Here is a 19932-nt window from a genome sequence, read left to right as displayed (position 1 = left end):
TCGCCGCTTTTCTGTAAATGCGGCAAAAAACTGGAACTCTCTCCCCAGTCGGATTCGGACCGAACCCTGTTATTTTAAGTTTCGAAAGGCCCTTAAAACATTTCTTTTTCCCAAGGACTCCTAATTATCGGTACCCTCTTTAGTTTGTTCTCTGTTTCCATTTTTTGTTAGCGCTGGGACGCTCCCGGGCAGCCATGCACTTTATAAATCAAATTTCATTCATTTCATTTCTTTCATTTCAATTTCATGCTCCAGGGGAGAGACAAACGCTCATAGAGGAAGGTAGCCCATGTCAGCCTACCAATAAGAAGCAAGCAAATGAGAGTGGCAATGAAGCCAACCAGTGGTAAAGCAATGGGCGGCCTCTACGCCAACTGTTGGAAAATGGAAGGTATCAAACAGACTAGGTGAGACCTAAAAACTCTGTTGCTAGTTCGATGCGGAAGCTCTGTTTGTTGGTACAGGATGCTTGGGCATTACAGATTCCTTCTCTCTGCACCAACTGCAGACATTCCAGGCCGATCCTTTAACAGTGCCCCAACCGCCCCTGTCTAGGCTCTTACTTGGTCCTGTAGTGTTTTCCAATTCGCACCAGGATGTCTTCTGTGGTGTAGTTTTTGTCCCACGGTGGGTAGAAAATGCAGTGCGCTGCAGTGAGAACCCAGCGGTCGCTGATGAGGCTTGCTCCACATATGAGCTCCTGCGGCTGCTTCTTGAACAGCATCACCTGCCTGCAGAGACAAGAGGGAAGGGAGGCGTGAACCAGAAGAGAGCCTGAGAACAGGAGAGAAGGGAGGCGTGAACCAGGGGAGAGACTCAGGAGAGAAGAGAGGCGTGAACCAGGAGAGAGCCTGAGATCAGGAGAGAAGGGAGGCGTGAACCAGGGGAGAGACTCAAGACTTGGGGGAAGGGAGGCGTGAACCAGGGGAGAGACTCGGGACAGGAGAGAAGGGAGGCGTGAACCAGGGGAGAGACTCAAAACTTGGGGGAAGGGAGGCGTGAACCAGGGAGGAGCCTGAGGACAGGAAAGAAGGGAGGCGTGAACCAGGGGAGAGACTCAAGACTTGGGGGGAAGGGAGGCGTGAACCAGGGGAGAGACTCAGGACAGGAGAGAAGGGAGACGTGAACCAGGGGAAAGACTCAGGACAGGAGAGAAGGGAGGCATGAACCAGGGGAGAGACTCAGGACAGGAAAGAAGGGAGGCGCGAACCAGGGGAGAGCCTGAGGACAGGAAAGAAGGGAGGCATGAACCAGGGGAGAGACTCAGGACAGGAGAGAAGGGAGACGTGAACCAGGGGAGAGACTCAGGACAGGAGAGAAGGGAGGCGTGAACCAGGGGAGAGACTCGGGACAGGAGAGAAGGGAGGCGTGAACCAGGGGAGAGACTCAGGACAGGAGAGAAGGGAGACGTGAACCGGGGGAGAGACTCAGGACAGGAGAGAAGGGAGGCGTGAACCAGGGAAGAGACTCAGGACATTAGAGAAGGGAGGCGTGAACCAGGGGAGAGACTGAGGACAGGAGAGAAGGGAGACGTGAACCAGGGGAGAGACTGAGGACAGGAAAGAAGGGAGACGTGAACCAGGGGAGAGACTCAGGACAGGAGAGAAGGGAGGCATGAACCACAGGAGAGACTCAGGACAGGAAAGAAGGGAGGCGTGAACCAGGGGAGAGACTCAGGAGAGAAGGGAGGCGTGAACCAGGGGAGAGACTCAGGACAAGAGAGAAGGGAGGCGTGAACCAGGGGAGAGACTCAGGACAGGAGAGAAGGGAGGCATGAACCAGGGGAGAGACTCAGGATAGGAGAGAAGGGAGGCGTGAACCAGGGGAGAGCCCGAGGACAGGAGAGAAGGGAGACGTGAACCAGGGGAGAGCCTGAGGACAGGAGAGGAGGGAGGCGTGAACCAGGAGAGAGACTCAAGACAGGAAAGAAGGAAGGCGTGAACCAGGGGAGAGACTCAAGACTGGAAAGAAGGGAGGCGTGAACTACGGGAGAGACTCAGGACAGGAAAGAAGGGAGGCGTGAACCTGGGGAGACACTCAGGAGAGAAGAGAGGCGTGAACCAGGGGAGAGACTCAGGACAGAAGGGAGGTGTGAACCAGGGGAGAGACTGAGGACAGGAGTGAAGGGAGGCGTGAACCTGGGGAGAGACTCAGGAGAGAAGAGAGGCGTGAACCAGGGGAGAGACTCAGGAGAGAAGGGAGGTGTGAACCAGGGGAGAGCCTGAGGACAGGAGAGAAGGGAGGCGTAAACCAGGGGAGAGACTCAGGACAGGAGAGAAGGGAGGCATGAACCAGGGGAGAGACTCCGGACAGGAGAGAAGGGAGGGGTGAACCAGGGGAGAGACTGAGGACAGGAGAGAAGAGAGGCGTGAACCAGGGGAGAGCCTCAGGACAGGAGAGAAGGGAGGCATGAACCAGGGGAGAGACTCAGGACAGGAGAGAAGGGAGGCGTGAATCAGGGGAGAGACTAAGGACAGGAGAGAAGGGAGGCATGAACCACAGGAGAGACTCAGGACAGGAAAGAAGGGAGACATGAACCAGGGGAGAGACTCAGGACAGGAGAGAAGGGAGGCATGAACCAGGGGAGAGACTCAGGACAGGAGAGAAGGGAGGCGTGAACCAGGGGAGAGACTGGGGACAGGAGAGAAGGGAGGCATGAACCAGGGGAGAGACTCAGGACAGGAGAGAAGGGAGGCATGAACCAGGGGAGAGACTCAGGACAGGAGAGAAGGGAGGCATGAACCAGGGGAGAGACTGGGGACAGGAGAGAAGGGAGGCATGAACCAGGGGAGAGACTCAGGAGAGAAGGGAGGTGTGAACCAGGGGAGAGACTGAGGACAGGAGTGAAGGGAGGCGTGAACCAGGGGAGAGACTCAGGACAGGAGAGAAGGGAGGCGTGAACGACGGGAGAGCCTGAGGACAGGAGAGAAGGGAGGCGTGAACCGGGGGAGAGACTGAGGACAGGAGTGAAGGGAGGCGTGAACCAGGGCAGAGACTCAAGACTTGGGAGAAGGGAGGCGTGAACCAGGGGAGAGACTCGGGACAGGAGAGAAGGGAGGCATGAACCAGGGGAGAGACTCAGGACAGGAGAGAAGGGAGGCGTGAACCAGGGGAGAGACTGGGGACAGGAGAGAAGGGAGGCATGAACCAGGGGAGAGACTCAGGACAGGAGAGAAGGGAGGCATGAACCAGGGGAGAGACTCAGGACAGGAGAGAAGGGAGGCGTGAACCAGGGGAGAGACTCGGGACAGGAGAGAAGGGAGGCGTGAACCAGGGGAGAGACTCAGGACAGGAGAGAAGGGAGGCATGAACCAGGGGAGAGACTCAGGACAGGAGAGAAGGGAGGCGTGAACCAGGGGAGAGACTCAGGACAGGAGAGAAGGGAGGCGTGAACGACGGGAGAGCCTGAGGACAGGAGAGAAGGGAGGCGTGAACCGGGGGAGAGACTGAGGACAGGAATGAAGGGAGGCGTGAACCAGGGCAGAGACTCAAGACTTGGGAGAAGGGAGGCGTGAACCAGGGGAGAGCCTGAGGACAGGAGAGGAGGGAGGCGTGAACCAGGAGAGAGACTCAAGACAGGAAAGAAGGGAGGCGTGAACCAGGGGAGAGACTCAAGACTGGAAAGAAGGGAGGCGTGAACTACGGGAGAGACTCAGGACAGGAAAGAAGGGAGGCGTGAACCAGGGGAGAGACTCAGGACAGGAGAGAAGGGAGGCGTGAACCTGGGGAGAGACTCAGGAGAGAAGAGAGGCGTGAACCAGGGGAGAGACGCAGGAGAGAAGGGAGGTGTGAACCAGGGGAGAGACTGAGGACAGGAGTGAAGGGAGGCGTGAACCTGGGGAGAGACTCAGGAGAGAAGAGAGGCGTGAACCAGGGGAGAGACTCAGGAGAGAAGGGAGGTGTGAACCAGGGGAGAGCCTGAGGACAGGAGAGAAGGGAGGCGTAAACCAGGGGAGAGACTCAGGACAGGAGAGAAGGGAGGCATGAACCAGGGGAGAGACTTCGGACAGGAGAGAAGGGAGGGGTGAACCAGGGGAGAGACTGAGGACAGGAGAGAAGAGAGGCGTGAACCAGGGGAGAGACTCAGGACAGGAGAGAAGGGAGGCATGAACCAGGGGAGAGACTCAGGACAGGAGAGAAGGGAGGCGTGAATCAGGGGAGAGACTAAGGACAGGAGAGAAGGGAGGCATGAACCACAGGAGAGACTCAGGACAGGAAAGAAGGGAGGCATGAACCAGGGGAGAGACTCAGGACAGGAGAGAAGGGAGGCATGAACCAGGGGAGAGACTCAGGACAGGAGAGAAGGGAGGCGTGAACCAGGGGAGAGACTGAGGACAGGAGAGAAGGGAGACGTGAACCAGGGGAGAGACTGAGGACAGGAAAGAAGGGAGACGTGAACCAGGGGAGAGACTCAGGACAGGAGAGAAGGGAGGCATGAACCACAGGAGAGACTCAGGACAGGAAAGAAGGGAGGCGTGAACCAGGGGAGAGACTCAGGAGAGAAGGGAGGCATGAACCAGGGGAGAGACTCAGGACAGGAGAGAAGGGAGGCGTGAACCAGGGGAGAGACTCAGGACAGGAGAGAAGGGAGGCATGAACCAGGGGAGAGACTCAGGACAGGAGAGAAGGGAGGCGTGAACCAGGGGAGAGCCCGAGGACAGGAGAGAAGGGAGACGTGAACCAGGGGAGAGCCTGAGGACAGGAGAGGAGGGAGGCGTGAACCAGGAGAGAGACTCAAGACAGGAAAGAAGGGAGGCGTGAACCAGGGGAGAGACTCAAGACTGGAAAGAAGGGAGGCGTGAACTACGGGAGAGACTCAGGACAGGAAAGAAGGGAGGCGTGAACCAGGGGAGAGACTTAGGACAGGAGAGAAGGGAGGCGTGAACCTGGGGAGAGACTCAGGAGAGAAGAGAGGCGTGAACCAGGGGAGAGGCTCAGGAGAGAAGGGAGGTGTGAACCAGGGGAGAGACTGAGGACAGGAGTGAAGGGAGGCGTGAACCTGGGGAGAGACTCAGGAGAGAAGAGAGGCGTGAACCAGGGGAGAGACTCAGGAGAGAAGGGAGGTGTTGTTATGGCAGAGTTTTTGGCTCTATTTAGCAGTGATATAGACCTTAGTCTTGCTCACATCTAGTATAGGTATTCTTAGCCTGTGTTGGCCCTTTTAAGCCCTTTCTTCCAGACCTAGAAGAGGATAGCTGCTTAATATGCCTTTATTCTTGACTTTAACCTGTCTATTGCCTATTGGCTTTGACATATTTGACACATTGGTATGGTTTATGTAGGTATTCTTGCAGAGCTAAGGGGCATTTCATCCCTTTCAGGCCTACAGGCCTAGAGCTAGAGGGACTCCATCTTGATGAAGCTGAGAGGCTTTTCAGGGTAAAGGCAAAGTTTATAGTTAAGGCTGTTTTTCACTTGGAGAGAACCGGTCTGGGCCAGCCCTTATCGGTAGGCTGTATTATTCTCTGTGTGGAAGACACAACAAAAGGCCGGCCGGCTGGGTGTGTGTCCTTGATGCGAGGTGATGCAGAGACCTGGTGGGCGACAGGCTGATGGCTGGAACTTTCCATGAGGAAACAGCATTCTATATCAGTGAAGTGCAGAGGCGGAGTCAGTGAGTCGTGTGGAGGTGGCGGAACCAAGCAGTCGAGTGGAGTTGGCAGAGCAGAGAGGGTTCAAGCTAGAGAGAGAGCTGACTTGAATTGAAGGAACAGAGAGAAGACAAACAGACAGTCAGTGAGCTGGAACTGAAGGAAGCAGTCAGAAGCAGTTACTTATCAGGAGGAGGTGTGAATAGCTGGAGTCTGAAGTAATGCCTTTTAGAAGAGACGGAGGAGAGATCGTGGACTAACCTGTGGGAGCAGATGGAGTTATTTGGACATTGGTGCAGAGACAGAGTGAATAAGCTAGTGGAATGAACGGTGATCAGAGCGGCAGGAACCATTAGAGTGAATCTGGAAGGTGGAGACAGTTCGTGGGGAAGAGGAGTCCAGTGCAAAGTGATCAGCGCAGAGGTGTACCCAAGAGTGCAGGAGAGAGAGAGAGAGTCTGAGATGAGCCAAGGCACAGACGAGAGAGGAACCCAGATGACAGCTAGAACAAGACTTCACACTAATCAGGTGACATCTATTTCATCACATTAGTTTACTTTACACTTGCATCTTAATCTTGTCTTATTCCCTAAGCTATTGTATGTTTAATTCTTTTCTCTTTCAGCGGTGTGTTATATCTATAGTCTTTGTGAGTTACAGATCTGTGTACTTTAATATTGTTCTAATAAAATAACCCCCCGTTTGTAGTAAACTGGCATGTGTCTTACATTCTTGTTCAATCCAGGTAAATGTATCTCCTAGGTGGTTACTATTTTATATGAATGGATGAGTAATCCCAATCAGGTAAGTGGTGATCATATAAATAGGGAGTGAGTGGACCTATGATGCCAAGAATAAGAGGTACATTATATTAATTGGCTAACTCCTAATATTGTAGTAGCAAGCCCTTAGTGAATAGGGAGAGAGACTTCCCAACATATATCTGAAGGTGTTCATAGGAATGTGGTCGTCGTTGATATGCGGCGTTAGTGAGAACGCTGGGTGGGATCACCAGCGTGTATACCCACAAGATTGTGGCTTGCGTAAGTGAGAGCGTCAGGTGGGAGACTGGCGTGTAGGTTTGCCGGATTGCGAACCGTTTGGAAAAGAGAGCATTGGGTTCTGCAGGCCCATGTGTAGACGCACCGGATTGTGTGTCATATCTGCCCTAGGGTAGACCGGTCTGGGTCGGGGTGGCCGCGAGACCAACTGATGTGAATATAAGTGTGGTGTAGGGTATGGATATCCCTAGTAATCAGTGAGTATTCTTAGTATCCCTATAGATTTAGTGGTGTTTTTAATAATATGAGCTTGTATATTGCGAGTGGGAGAGACTCAGGACAGGAGAGAAGGGAGGCATGAACCAGGGGAGAGACTGGGGACAGGAGAGAAGGGAGGCATGAACCAGGGGAGAGACTGGGGACAGGAGAGAAGGGAGGCATGAACCAGGGGAGAGACTCAGGAGAGAAGGGAGGTGTGAACCAGGGGAGAGACTGAGGACAGGAGTGAAGGGAGTCGTGAACCACAGGAGAGACATACAAGTGTAATGACATAAACATGTTACCAGGGGGCGCTGCCCGGCTCCGCTTCTTCTCCTTTCACGACTCGGCCTCCGACGTAGGAATCCAGCAGCTCCTGTTCGCTCTTATCCGCCTTCTGCGTCTTCTCGAACAAGGGGCGTAACCCACAATCTGCAAACAAGCACAAGCCAAGTCATTACTGCCCTGCAACCCGAGGCAGTGCAAACCCTGACAGTACACTGCCTCTGGACAGAGCGCATCTCGTCCTGCTTCCTGGGAAAAATCACATCCTGGCACTGCTCCCCAGGACAGAGCGTATCCTGGCACTGCTCCCCAGGACAGAGCGGATCCTGGCACTGCTCCCCAGGACAGAGCGGGTCCTGGCACTGCTCCCCAGGACAGAGCAGATCCTGGCACTGCTCCCCAGGGCAGAGCGAATCCTGGCACTGCTCCTCAGGACAGAGCCGATCCAGGCCCTGATCCTCAGGACAAAGCCCATCCAGGCACTGCTCCTCTGGACAGAGCGGATCCTGGCCCTGCTCCTCAGGACAGAGCCGATCCAGGCCCTGCTCCTCAGGACAGAGCGGATCCTGGCACTGCTCCTAAGGACAGAGCGGATCCTGGCACTGCTCCTCAGAACAGAGCAGAGCGGATCCAGGCCCTGCTCCTCAGGACAGAGCCGATCCAGGCACTGCTCTTCAGGACAGAATGGATCCTGGCACTGCTCCTCAGGACAGAACCGATCCTGACACTGCTCCTCAGGACAGAGCGGATCCTGGCACTGCTCCTCAGGACAGAGAGGATCCTGGCACTGCTCCCCAGGACAGACCAGATCCTGGCACTGCTAGTCAGGAAAGAGCAGATCTTGGCACTGCGATAGGTTCCTGGTACTGCCCCTAAGGACAGATCGGATCCTGGCACTGCTCCTCAGGACAGAGCAGATCCTGGCACTGCTCCTCAGGACAGAGCAGATCCAGGCCCTGCTCCTCAGGACAGAGCGGATCCAGGCCCTGCTTCTCAGGATAGAGCCGATCCAGGCACTGCTCCTCAGGACAGAGCGGATTCAGGCACTGCTCCTCAGGACAGAGCAGATCCTGGCACTGCTCCTCAGGACAGAGCAGATCCTGGTACTGCTTCCCAGGAAAGTGCGGATCTCATCATGCTTCCCGGGGAAAATCATATCTTGGTACTGCTTATCAGGACACAGGAGATCCTAGCATACCTTCCCGGGAAGATCCTGGCTCTCCTTGCCAGGACAGAGCGGATCCTAGCAGAGCTTCCCAGGAAAGAGCGGATCCTATTACTGCTTCCCAGGACAGAGACGATCCTGGCATTGCTTTCCCTGACAGACACAGCTTTCTAATGTCTGCACTGCTTTCTAATGTGGAAAGTAGTCCTGCGTTTTTCACCTGGTTTAGCACATCCTGGCACTGCTCCTCACTGGCAGAACTTACCCTTTCACTGCTTCGCCTGAGAGAGCATATCCTGGCACCACTTGCCCTGAGGGAACGTATTCAGTCACTGCTTTCCCCTGGTACGGCATATTCTGACACGTTTTTCCCTGACAAAGGGTATCCTGGCACTGCTTCCCCTGACAGTGGGTATCCTGGCACTGGTTTCTACGGACGTAACTTATCCTTGAGCTGCATATACTAAAGACACTTTCCATGAGCGTATCCTGCCATGGCTTTCCACTGGCAGAGCTTATCCTGGCACTGCTTCTCCCGAGAGAGTGTATCCTGGCACTGCATCCCCTGAGAGAGCGTATCCTGGCACAGTTTTCCACTGGCAGAACTTATCCTGGCACTGCTTCCCCTGACAGTGGGTTTCTTGGCACTGCTTGCCCCGAGAGAGCGTATCCTGACACTGCTTCCCCTGAGAGAGCTTAGCCTGACACTGCTTCTCCTGAGAGTTTATCCTGGCACTGCTTCCCCCGATACAGAGTATCCTGGCACAGCTTTCCACTGCCAGAACTAATCCTGGCACTGCTTCCCCTGAAAGTGGGTATCCTGGCACTGCTTGCCCAGAGAGAGTGTATCCTGGCAGTGCTTCCCCTGAGAGAGCGTATCCTGGCACTGCTTCCCCCAAGAGAGCATATCCTGGTACTGCTTCCTCATAGAGAGCGTGTCCTGGCACTGCTTCACCCAAGAGAGCGTATGCTGGCACTGCTTCCCCTGAGAGAGCGTGTCCTGGTACTGCTTCCCCCGAGAGAGCGTATCCTGGCACTGCTTCCCCCGAGAGAGCGTATCCTGGCACTGCTTCCCCTGAGAGAGTATATCCTGGCACTGCTTTCTCATAGAGAGCGTATCCTGGCATGATTCCCCTGAGAGAGCGTGTCCTGGCACTGCTTACCCCGAGAGAGCGTGTCCTGGCACTGCTTCCCCGAGAGCGAATCCTGGCACTGCTTCATCAGAGAGCGTACCCTGGCACTGCTTCCCCCAAGAGAGCGTATCCTGACACTGCTTCCCGAGAGCGTATCCTGGCACTGCTTCCTCATAGAGAGCATATCCTGGCACTGCTTCCTAATAGAGAGCGTATCCTGGCAATGCTTGCCCCTGAGAGAGCGTATCCTGGCACTGCAATAAATCTATCACGGAATTTGTAAGGCACGCTACTCACCCATAGGGTCTCAAGGCCCTGGGGGGGGGGGGGGGGGGAGGGGGGGGTCCGCTATTGATCGAAGAGCCAGGTCTTGAGCTGTTTCCTGAAGGATTGATGGTTCTGGGTCAGTCGTAGGTGGGTGGGGAGGGAGTTCCATGTCTTGGCCGCCAGGTAGGAGAAGGATCTTCCTCCGGCGGTGGTCTTGCGGATGCGTGGGACGGTGGCGAGGGCGAGGCTGGCGGAGCGGAGCTGGCGGGTGGGCGTGTAGAATGTAAGGCGGTTGTTGAGGTATGTGGGTCCCATGTTGTGGAGAGCCTTGTGTGCGTGGGTGAGGAGTCTGAACGTGATCCTCTTGCTGATGGGGAGTGATGTGGCTGAAGCGGGGGGTGTCCAGGATGAGTCGTGCCGAGGCGCTCTGTATGCGCTGGAGTCTCTGCTGTAGTTTGGCTGTGGTTCCAGCATAGAGGGTGTTTCCGTAGTCCAGTCGGCTGGTGACGAGGGCCTGGGTGACCGTCTTCCTGGTGTCGGTGGGGATCCACCGGAAGATCTTTCGGAGCATGCGCAGTGTGTTGAAGCAGGCTGACGTGACCGCGTTGACTTGCTTGGTCATCGTGAGGGAGGAGTCCAGGATGAAGCCCAGGTTGGGTGCATGGTCCGTTGGCTTGGGTGCGGAGCCCAGGGCAGGGGGCCACCAGGAGTCGTCCCAGGCAGAGGGGGATGTTCCCAGGATGAGGACTTCTGTCTTATCAGAGTTCAGTTTCAGCTGGTTGAGCTTCATCTATTCCGCGACGTCTTATATTCCTTCCCGCAGGTTGGCTCTGGCGGTGGCGGGGTCGTTGGTGAGGGAGAGGATCAGCTGGGTGTCGTTGGCGTAGGAGATGATGTTAAGGTTGTGTTGGCGTCCGATGGCTGCGAGGGCGCTCATGTAGATATTGAAGAGGGTGGGGCTGAGCGAGGATCCTTGTGGGACGCCACAGATGACTTCGGTGGCCGCTGATCGGAACGGGGGGAGGCGGACTCTCTGGGTTCTACCGGCGAGGAACAAGGCTGTCCACTCCAAGGTCTTTCCTTGGATTCCGATGTTGCTGAGGCGCTGTATTAGGGTGCGGTGGCCTACGGTGTCGAAGGCTGCCAACAGGTCCAGGAGGATGAGGGCCACTGTTTCCCCATTGTCGAACAGGGACCTGACGTCGTCGGTGACTGTGATGAGGGCGGTCTCGGTGCTGTGGTTTGCTCGGAAGCCGGATTGCAAGGGGTCGAGGGATCCGTTAGTATTGAGGAAGGCGGAGAGTTGTCTGTTGACGGTCTTCTCGATGACTTTGGCCGGAAAGGGGAGGAGTGAGATGGGGCGGAAGTTCTTGAGGTCCGTGGGGTCCGCAGTGGGTTTCTTCAGGAGGGCGCTGAGCTCGGCGTGTTTCCAGCTCTCAGGGAAGGTGTCGGATGCGAAGGAGCTGTTAATGATGTCCCGGAGTTGGGGTGCGATGATGGTGTCGGCTTTGTTGAAGATGTGGTGGGGCAGGGGTCGGTAGGGGAGCCGGAGTGGATGGTGTTCATCGTGCGGGTGGTATCTTCGGTGCTGACCGTCGTCCAGGTGCAGAGGGTGGTGGTGGGGGGCGCCGGATCGGTGGTAGGGCGTGGTCTGTGTGCCGAAGCGGTTGTGTATGTCGTCGATCTTGCTGTGAAAGAACGAGGCGAGTGAGTTGCAGAGGTCCTGCGAGGGAGTGATGTCGTTGTTGCAAGCGCTGGGGCTGGAGAGCTCTTTAACGATGTTGAAGAGTTCCTTGTTGTAGTGGGAGTTGTTGTCCAGTCGTTCTTTGAATGTGGTCCTTTTGGTGGTGCGGATCAGATGGTGGTGTTCGCGGGTGGCGTTCTTGAGGGCTGTCATGTTTTCTGTTGTCTGGTCATGGTGCCAGGCTTTCTCGAGGGTGCGGCAGGTTTTCTTGAAGTTTTTGAGGTCGTTGGTGAACCAAGGGGCTTTCTTGCTGCCGTGTCTGCTGGGGGCGTTCTTCAGTGGTGCGAGGGCATTGGCGCAGTTGGTGAGCCACTGAGTGAGGTTGCGGGCTGCTTCGTTGGGGTCCGTAGTGTGGGTGGGGGGTTCTGGCTGAGGATGGTGGAGAGTTGGTCAGCGGTAATCTCGCCCCAGCTTCTACGGGGAACCTGTTGAGGGTGGTGGTGGGTTGTGGTTCTCCTGAAGTTGAAGTGGACGCAGCTGTGGTCTGTCCAGTGAAGTCCGGTGGAGTGGCTGAAGGTGATGTGCTTGCTGGAGGAGAAGATGGGATCAAGAGTGTGACCGGCGTAGTGGGTGGGGGCGTTCACCAGTTGCTTGAGTCCGAGGTTGGCGAGGTTGTCCAGCAGGGTGGCGGTGTTGCAGTCATTGTTGTTCTCCAGGTGGAAGTTGAGGTCTCCTAGGAGGATGTAGTCTGAGGAGGTGAGGGCGTGTGGGCTGATGGCTCGCTGAATTGTGTGCGTGGTCACGGGGGTCTGTAGATGAGGGTGCCTCGGAGGGTGGTCTTGGGGTCGGTGTGTATCTGGAAGTGGAGGTGTTCGGCGGCTGTGAGGGTGTCGTCGGAGTTGGTCGTGATGCGGATAGTGTTTCGGTGGACGATGGCGATGCCTCCTCTGGCTTGGTTGGCGCGGACCGTCCGGGCGATCTTGTAGCCATCAGGGATAGCTATGGCGATGTCGGGAGCTGAGGAGGTGTTCATCCATGTTTCTGTGAGGAAGGGGACGTCTGGTGAAGTCGTGTCGAGGAGGTTCCAGAGTTCGACGGCGTGCCTGTGGACGGAGCGGGTGTTGAGCAGAATGCACTTGAGCTGATCGTTGCTGGATCCTGGCTTAGCGGGTGCGGTGCAGGGTCGGGTGCAGATGAAGCTGTAGGCGTGGCAGGTGAAGGCTCCGTGCGTGCGTTTCGGGGTGGCTTGGTAGCATGATGGCTGTCGGCCGGTGTTGAGTGCGTGGATGGTGGCGGCGTCGTATCTCTGTCGGGTTGGCTGGCTCCGGCGAGGTCCAGGGGTTCTGGCGCCGGGCGCAGTCCAGGCGTGGATGGGCGTAGACGGGCTTGCCGTTGGTGCGCCTTCGGCGCGCAATATGCGTGCCCGCTGCGCGTGACCACTGGCATATGCGTGGACTCCGCCATAAGTGGTGCAGTGGGAGGGAGGAGCAGCTGGGAGGCGGGAGCGGGGTGGCACAGGGAAGGAGATAAGGATACAGAAAAGAAAAGGGGGCGGGGTCGCAGGGGAGCAGCGGCAGGGAGCGGGGAGGCGGACCGAGGCGGGAAAGCGGTCCCGAGGGGGAAAAGGGCGATCGGACACAGAATCAGGGGCACCAACAAACAGAACAAAAACCAGGCACAGGGAGCAAAAGTACAAAAAAAAAACCTTTGCCACAGGGGCAGCGGCGAACAAGCGGAGGCAGGCAGGGAGACCAGGCGCACTCACGGGGAGCCACGCGGTGTGTGGAGCGACCGGCACAGACCAAGGTCAGGTCAGGTCAGGTCAGGTCAGTGCTCACCGTCGCGCGGGCAGTCCCTAAATAGCCGGTGGGGGGAGGAGCAGCTGGGAGGCAGGAGCAGCTGGGAGGCGGGAGCGGGGTAGCGCAGGGAAGGAGATAAGGATACAGAAAAGAAAAGGGGGTGGGGCGGCAGGGAGCGGGGAGGGGGACCGAGGCAGGAAAGCGGTCCCGAGGGGGAAAAGGGCAATCGGACACAGAATCAGGGGCACCAACAAACAGAACAAAAACCAAGCACAGGGAGCAAAAGTACAAAAAAAAAACCTTTGCCACAGGGGCAGCGGCGAACAAGCGGAGGCAGGCAGGGAGACCGGGCGCACTCACCGGGAGCCGCGGGGCGTGTGGAGTGACCGGCACAGACCAAGGTCAGGTCAGGTCACCGCTCACAGTCGCCCGGGCAGTCCCTAAATAGCCGGTGGGAGGGAGGAGCAGCTGGGAGGCGGGAGCGGGGTGACACTGCTTTCCCTGAGAGAGCGTATCCTGGCACTGCTCTCCCGAGAGAGCATATCCTAGCCCTGCTTCCCCTGAGATAGCGTATCCTGACACTGCTTCCTCATAGAGAGCATATCCTGGCACTACTTCCCCTGTGAGAGCATATCCTGGCACTGCTTCCCCTGTGAGAGCATATCCTGGCACCGCTTCCCCTGTGAAAGAGTATCCAGTCACTGCATTTTCCTGGCAGAGCATTTCCTGGCACTGCATTTCCTGGCACTGCTTTCCGTTGGCAGAACGTAACCTGCCAAAGCATGTCCTTGTATCGCTTCCCATGGGCTATACTGGCAGCCTTGCCCCTGACAGACTGTATCCCAGTGGCAGGACATATCCTGGCACTGCTTATCCTAGCCCCACGTCCCTAGTAGAGCATAAGCTGGCACCATCTTTCCATGGTAGACTGTACTGTGGCAGTGCATAAGTTGGCACTACGTCCACCGACCGCATATTCTGCCACTGCTTTCAATACCTGAGCTGACCCTGGCACCATTTCCTCCAACAGCGTTTTCTTGCACCACTTCCTGTAGAGCTTGTCTGACTTGCCCTGGCAAGCTATATCCTGGCACTTCTTCCCATGCCAGCTCTCATCCTGAGAGAAATTACCCAGGGCTTATGCATGCACAGCTTCCCCTGGCAGGGCCTGTCTTGATTTACCCTGGCACTGTCTATCCCGTCACAGCTTCCCCTGGCAGGGCTTATCTCGATTTACCCTGGCACTGTCTAACCCGTCACAGCTTCCCCTGGCAGGGATTATCTTGATTTACCCTGGCACTGTCTATCCTGACACAGCTTACCCTGGCAGGGCTTATCTCGATTTACCCTGGCACTGTCTATCCCGTCACAGCTTCCCCTGGCAGGGCTTATCTCGATTTACCCTGGCACTGTCTATCCCGTCACAGCTTCCCCTGGCAGGGCTTGTCTTGATTTACCCTGGCACTGTCTATCCTGACACAGGTTCCCCTGGCACGTTTTATCTCAATGTGCCCTGGCACTGTCTATCCTGACCCAGCTTCCCCTGGCAGGGCTTATCTCGATTTACCCTGGCACTGTCTATCCTGACACAGCTTACCCTGGCAGGGCTTATCTCGATTTACCCTGGCACTGTCTATCCCGTCACAGCTTCCCCCTGCAGGGCTTATCTTGATTTGCCCTGGCACTGTCTATCCCGTCACAGCTTCCCCTGGCAGTGCCTGTCTTGATTTACCCTGGCACTGTCTATCCTGACACAGCTTCCCCTGGCAGGGCTTGTCTTGATTTACCCTGGCACTGTCTATCCCGTCACAGCTCCCCCTGGCAGGGCTTATCTCAATGTGCCCTGGCACTGTCTATCCTGACTCAGCTTACCCTGGCAGGGCTTATCTTGATTTGCCTTGGCACTGTCTATCCCGTCACAGCTTCCCCTGGCAGTGCCTGTCTTGATTTACCCTGGCACTGTCTATCCTGACACAGCTTCCCCTGGCAGGGCTTGTCTTGATTTACCCTGGCACTGTCTATCCCGTCACAGCTTCCCCCTGCAGGGCTTATCTTGATTTACCCTGGCACTGTCTATCCCGTCACAGCTTCCCCCTGGCAGGGCTTATCTTGATTTGCCCTGGCACTGTCTATCCCGTCACAGCTTCCCCCTGCAGGGCTTATCTTGATTTGCCCTGGCACTGTGTATCCCGACACAGCTACGCCTGGCAGGGCTTGTCTTGATTTGCCCTGGCACTGTGTATCCCGACACAGCTACGCCTGGCAGGGCTTATCTTGATTTGCCCTGGCACTGTGTATCCCGACACAGCTACGTCTGGCAGGGCTTATCTTGATTTGCCCTGGCATTGTGTATCCCGACACAGCTACGCCTGGCAGGGCTTATCTTGATTTGCCCTGGCACTGTCTATCCCGACACAGCTACGCCTGGCAGGGCTTATCTTGATTTGCCCTGGCACTGTGTATCCCGACACAGCTACGCCTGGCAGGGCTTATCTTGATTTGCCCTGGCACTGTGTATCCCGACACAGCTACGCCTGGCAGGGCTTATCTTGATTTGCCCTGGCACTGTGTATCCCGACACAGCTACGCCTGGCAGGGCTTATCTTGATTTGCCCTGGCACTGTGTATCCCGACACAGCTACGCCTGGCAGGGCTTATCTTGATTTGCCCTGGCAATGTCTATCCAAACCCAGCTGCGCCTGGCAGCGCTTCCTCTGGCACGGCCTATCATGAGCCAGCCGCCCCTAGCAGAGCACATTCCAAAACAACCTCCCCTGGCAGAGTGCGACCTTGCCCAGATTCCTCAGGCAGAGCTCATGCCAGCGCATCATTCCCTGGCACAGATCGCGGCTCAGCTTTCCCAATCACAGCTTATCCTGGTTTCCCCTGCTACTGCCTGTCCCGGCACATCTTCCGCCGGTGAGTTTATCCTGGCACAATGTCCCTTGGCACGTTGTATCTGGGCAGAGCTTATCCTGGCCTCAGCTACCACATTGTGCTTCAACAACATGCTTGGCTCCTCCCCCAAGGCCTCGTGACGCCACGCCTCCAGGAGCTCTGGCCCCAGCACCCAAAAGGAGGCTGGAGTCTTGTTGGCCACTGCGGCTGATGCCACCAACATGGCCTGGCTCTGGATGTCATCCTTTGTGTGAAGCCAGAAAGACCTGTTAAAGATAAAGCTGGGAAGACAATCCTGGGTAATGAAGGCCAACAATGAGAAGGGGTATGGCACTTTAAAGAACTGCTGAACCAGGCCATGCCGCAGTCTCCATCAGACATACAGCCAGCTGACAAGGACTTGCCATTCGACTGCAGCGGACCAACCAGGGAAGAAACACGGCAAGCCTATAAACATCTGAGAAATGGGAAGGCAGCAGGCCAGGACAACGTTCATGCGGAGGCACTGAAGGCAGACATTGAAACAACAGTAGACATGCTCTACCCCATGTTTGGAAGGATCAGGGAAGAGGAAAAGGTGCCATCAGACTGGAAGGAGGGAGATCCGATCAAGATCCCCAGGAAAGGTGACTTAGTCACTGCGGAAACTACAGACGGATAACTCTTCTGTCCACTACAAGCAAAGTGGTAAACAGAAAACAAATACAGGGGTCCCCACATAAACTGATAATTGAGCAGGACAGGAAAAACCAAGCAAAACTCTGAAAGAACAACCGACCTCAACAATACGCTCTGTAAGTGGAGTCGTAAATTAATTATACCACCAAAAGAACTCTTTTCCATGGGAAATAGCTCTTATTTCTTTTATTTATTTAGAACATGTATATACATTTTACAAAATGATTCCAGCATTAATATGTACTAACTGCCTTATCCCCCCCAAACTGAAGAAAAATTATTTCACCCTCGCAGACTACATGCACATCACACACTTGCCTTGAAGTGGCTGACTCCCTTTTTGAACGATAGAAGCCAAGACGTGTGGATTCCCCCGGTTTCTGCCCCAATTTGTGAGTTGGCAGTGGGAGTGCCTCAAGGTTCGCCATTAAGCCCCACCTTATTTAATGCCGATCTCACACCACTAGTTGTGTTAGCGGAGATATTGGGACTGAAGGTAATATGCTGACGACACACGACTGCTTTTCACATGCGAAAAAGGGGCAGAGTTTGATGGAGGAGTTATTAAATTTTGTCTTTTCAATGTGTTCAATTAGTTGTCCATTAACCAATTAAAATGTAATTTCAATAAAACCAATGTTGTGTTTTTTGGCGCCACCACCTGAGGACTTGTTGGCCTCGGGGTACTCCCCTGGCCCACAACAGAGCACGGTAAGAAACCTAGGAGTCAAAATTGACAGTGCCTTGTCTGTCCAACCTCAAATTCAGGCTCTGGTTGGCTCCGGTTTGGGGCTGCTCATCTCTTCAACATTTGTCTTTACCCCTCCTGTCTGTTGAAACCAGAAAACAGTAATCCAGACTTTGATTACACGCAGGCTTGATCACGGAAATGCACTTTACTCGGGTCTTCCTAAATATCTTCTGAGTAGACTTCAAGTGGTGCAGAATGCAGCGGCCAGGACTATTCTCAACCTTGGTCCAAGAACCCTTAGGACCCGCATTTATAATAATAATCCACATTTGTAAAGCACACAATCACCCGTCAGGGTCTCTAGGCGCTGTGGGGCCGTACGGAAGATTAAGCAAGCTATTGTCCAGAGTCACATGGTGCTGGGCTAATCTGCCGCCGGTGCCGGGGATCGAACCGTGATCCCCAGCTTCCGGAGTCAGTGCCCTAGCCGCGGCGCCACACCTCTCCCATTTGAAAGGCTCCACGGGCCTCTCCTCAAAAGAGGATCCTTTGGAAAACACTGGTCTTGGCTCATAAAGCCCTTCACGAGAACGGAGCAGCGAACCTGAGGAGGAGGATTGGGCCAGAACCTGGAGGCAGATCCTTTTCTTTCCTTGGCTCTGTGGCCTGGAACAAGCTCCCCCTGGAACTTTGTTCCATTTTTTAGCTATCTGTGTTGAGTAAAAAACTAAAAACCTGACTCTCGACAAGCTTGATAGGATGATCAGTACTGTTCGGCAGGAACCCTTAGACACTCTTGGAGCATGCACTTGGTTTACAGATGCCTGTCAGTTCATTTTACATACTCAAAATCAAAAGCATTTAAACGCACATGGAACCAGTCTTATAACATCAAACAAAGCATATAGTACACATGGAAACCAGATAAAAGAATTTACATCAAGGGCAGGACAATTGTTCCTGTACACAATCAATAGGTTTATGTTTTGTACGTCTCTCATCAAAACAGGAGGGAAAACATATCTCATAGATACAATGAAAGCTTGTTCTGGTGTCTGTACAACTGTAGCGTAGGTACCAATGTGCGTTTTGGTGTCCGGTGGTCAGCCAAGACACTCGCCTTCTTCTGGACACAAAAAGATGGATCAGATTTGGAATAGAACCCAAGGAACAGGGGTGGAGCATCCCAAATGAGTCTCTAAAAGTACAAAACCGATGTACCATCCCAGACTGGTCTAGCATGGACACGCTAGACCAGTCTGGGATGGTACATGGGTTTTCAGTGTATTTAATCCCCGGAATCACGCCGACGGTCGTATGGTGTCTGTGTGTTAAACCTTTGTCAATAGTTTGCTTCTATGTTGTACAAGTGGTATTTACATGGACTCGTTCGAGCGTCTTATTCATTGTTTATTTTTGTACTTTTAGAGACTTATTTGGATTGTCCTTGGCACAAACCCGTGTATCATTCCAGGCTGGTCCAGCGTGTCCATACCAGACCAGTCTGAGATGAGAGATCGGTTTGGTACTTTTAGAGACTTGTTTGGGTTGTCCTTGGCACAAACCCTTGTATCATTCCAGACTGGTCCAGCGTTGCATACCAGGCCAGTCTGAGATGGTACATCGATTTGGTACTTTTAGAAACTTGTTTGGGCTGCCCCCCCTCCCCTGTTCCTTTGGTTTTATTCTACGTCTGACCCATCTTTCAGTGTCCGACCACATGAAAATGTTGCTTTTGCATTTGACCAGTGGCTGTCTAGCCTGCATTTTGAAGACATCATTAATTGATCTATGGGCAAGGCTGTTGCGATGCACCTGGCTCACTAAGGGGCATTCCATTGGCTTCCCTGAAGAGGTCTAAGCAACACTGGTGAACATGCCCCTCAATGTCACGTGGCTGTTTCAAGAGAAAGCCAGCCCCTACCTGGGGTGTTTCAAAAAAGAGCAGAGCGGCGGCTCATGCTCACTACATGGCCTCCCTTGCGTATCAATTCCACCTAGAAAACTTTATGGCAGTATAGCCGGACCAGCCAACCTTCTCAGACATCCCAACAGGGCAGAGGTGGGTCTAGGGTACAAAACCATCAACAGCAGTGGCAATCTCCACAATCCTCTTCTGTCTCAGGACACCTCTGGCTCCCTCCCTTGAATCATCATCTTCCAGTTTGGGACAGGGTCTCCTGCTTTTCCACCAGCTAGGAGGACATAACAATGGATGGATGGATCATCTAGTTAAACGTGCTGCACCCTATACTTCCTATCCATCCATCCACACCCTCCTCCTTCCTCCTGGATGTGCTCCTTGGCACACCTCTTGGTTTTGGAGGTGGAGCCCTTTGCCCTACTGGACAAAGGGACCACTGAGGTGCTGCCTCTGGAAGAATGGGACATGGGATTCTCCTCCTTTTACTTCTTGGTCCCCACGAAAGACAGAAGTCTGAGGCCCATCCTGGATCCTGCTTGCTGAACTTGGTCCTTCAGC

At 54.7% G+C, this 19932-nt stretch overlaps 1 protein-coding gene across 1 annotated transcript in view; it reads right to left on the bottom strand.

The window, feature by feature from the left end:
- Positions 1-19932, bottom strand: part of F2 (coagulation factor II, thrombin) — a 270935-nt gene that overhangs the window by 99874 nt on the left and 151129 nt on the right. The window contains exons 9-10 of the mRNA XM_086959673.1: positions 7156-7282; positions 564-731 (exon numbers count right to left, since the gene is read on the bottom strand). Of these exons, the coding sequence (XP_086815799.1) occupies positions 564-731; positions 7156-7282 (295 nt within the window). The remainder of the gene's footprint in view (positions 1-563; positions 732-7155; positions 7283-19932) is intronic.

The sequence above is a fragment of the Lissotriton vulgaris genome, chromosome 2_2, assembly GCF_964263255.1.
Source record: "Lissotriton vulgaris chromosome 2_2, aLisVul1.2, whole genome shotgun sequence".
Classification (NCBI taxonomy): domain Eukaryota; kingdom Metazoa; phylum Chordata; class Amphibia; order Caudata; family Salamandridae; genus Lissotriton; species Lissotriton vulgaris.
Note: the sequence above shows the minus strand (reverse complement) of the source record. Positions and strands in the feature narration are given on the sequence as shown.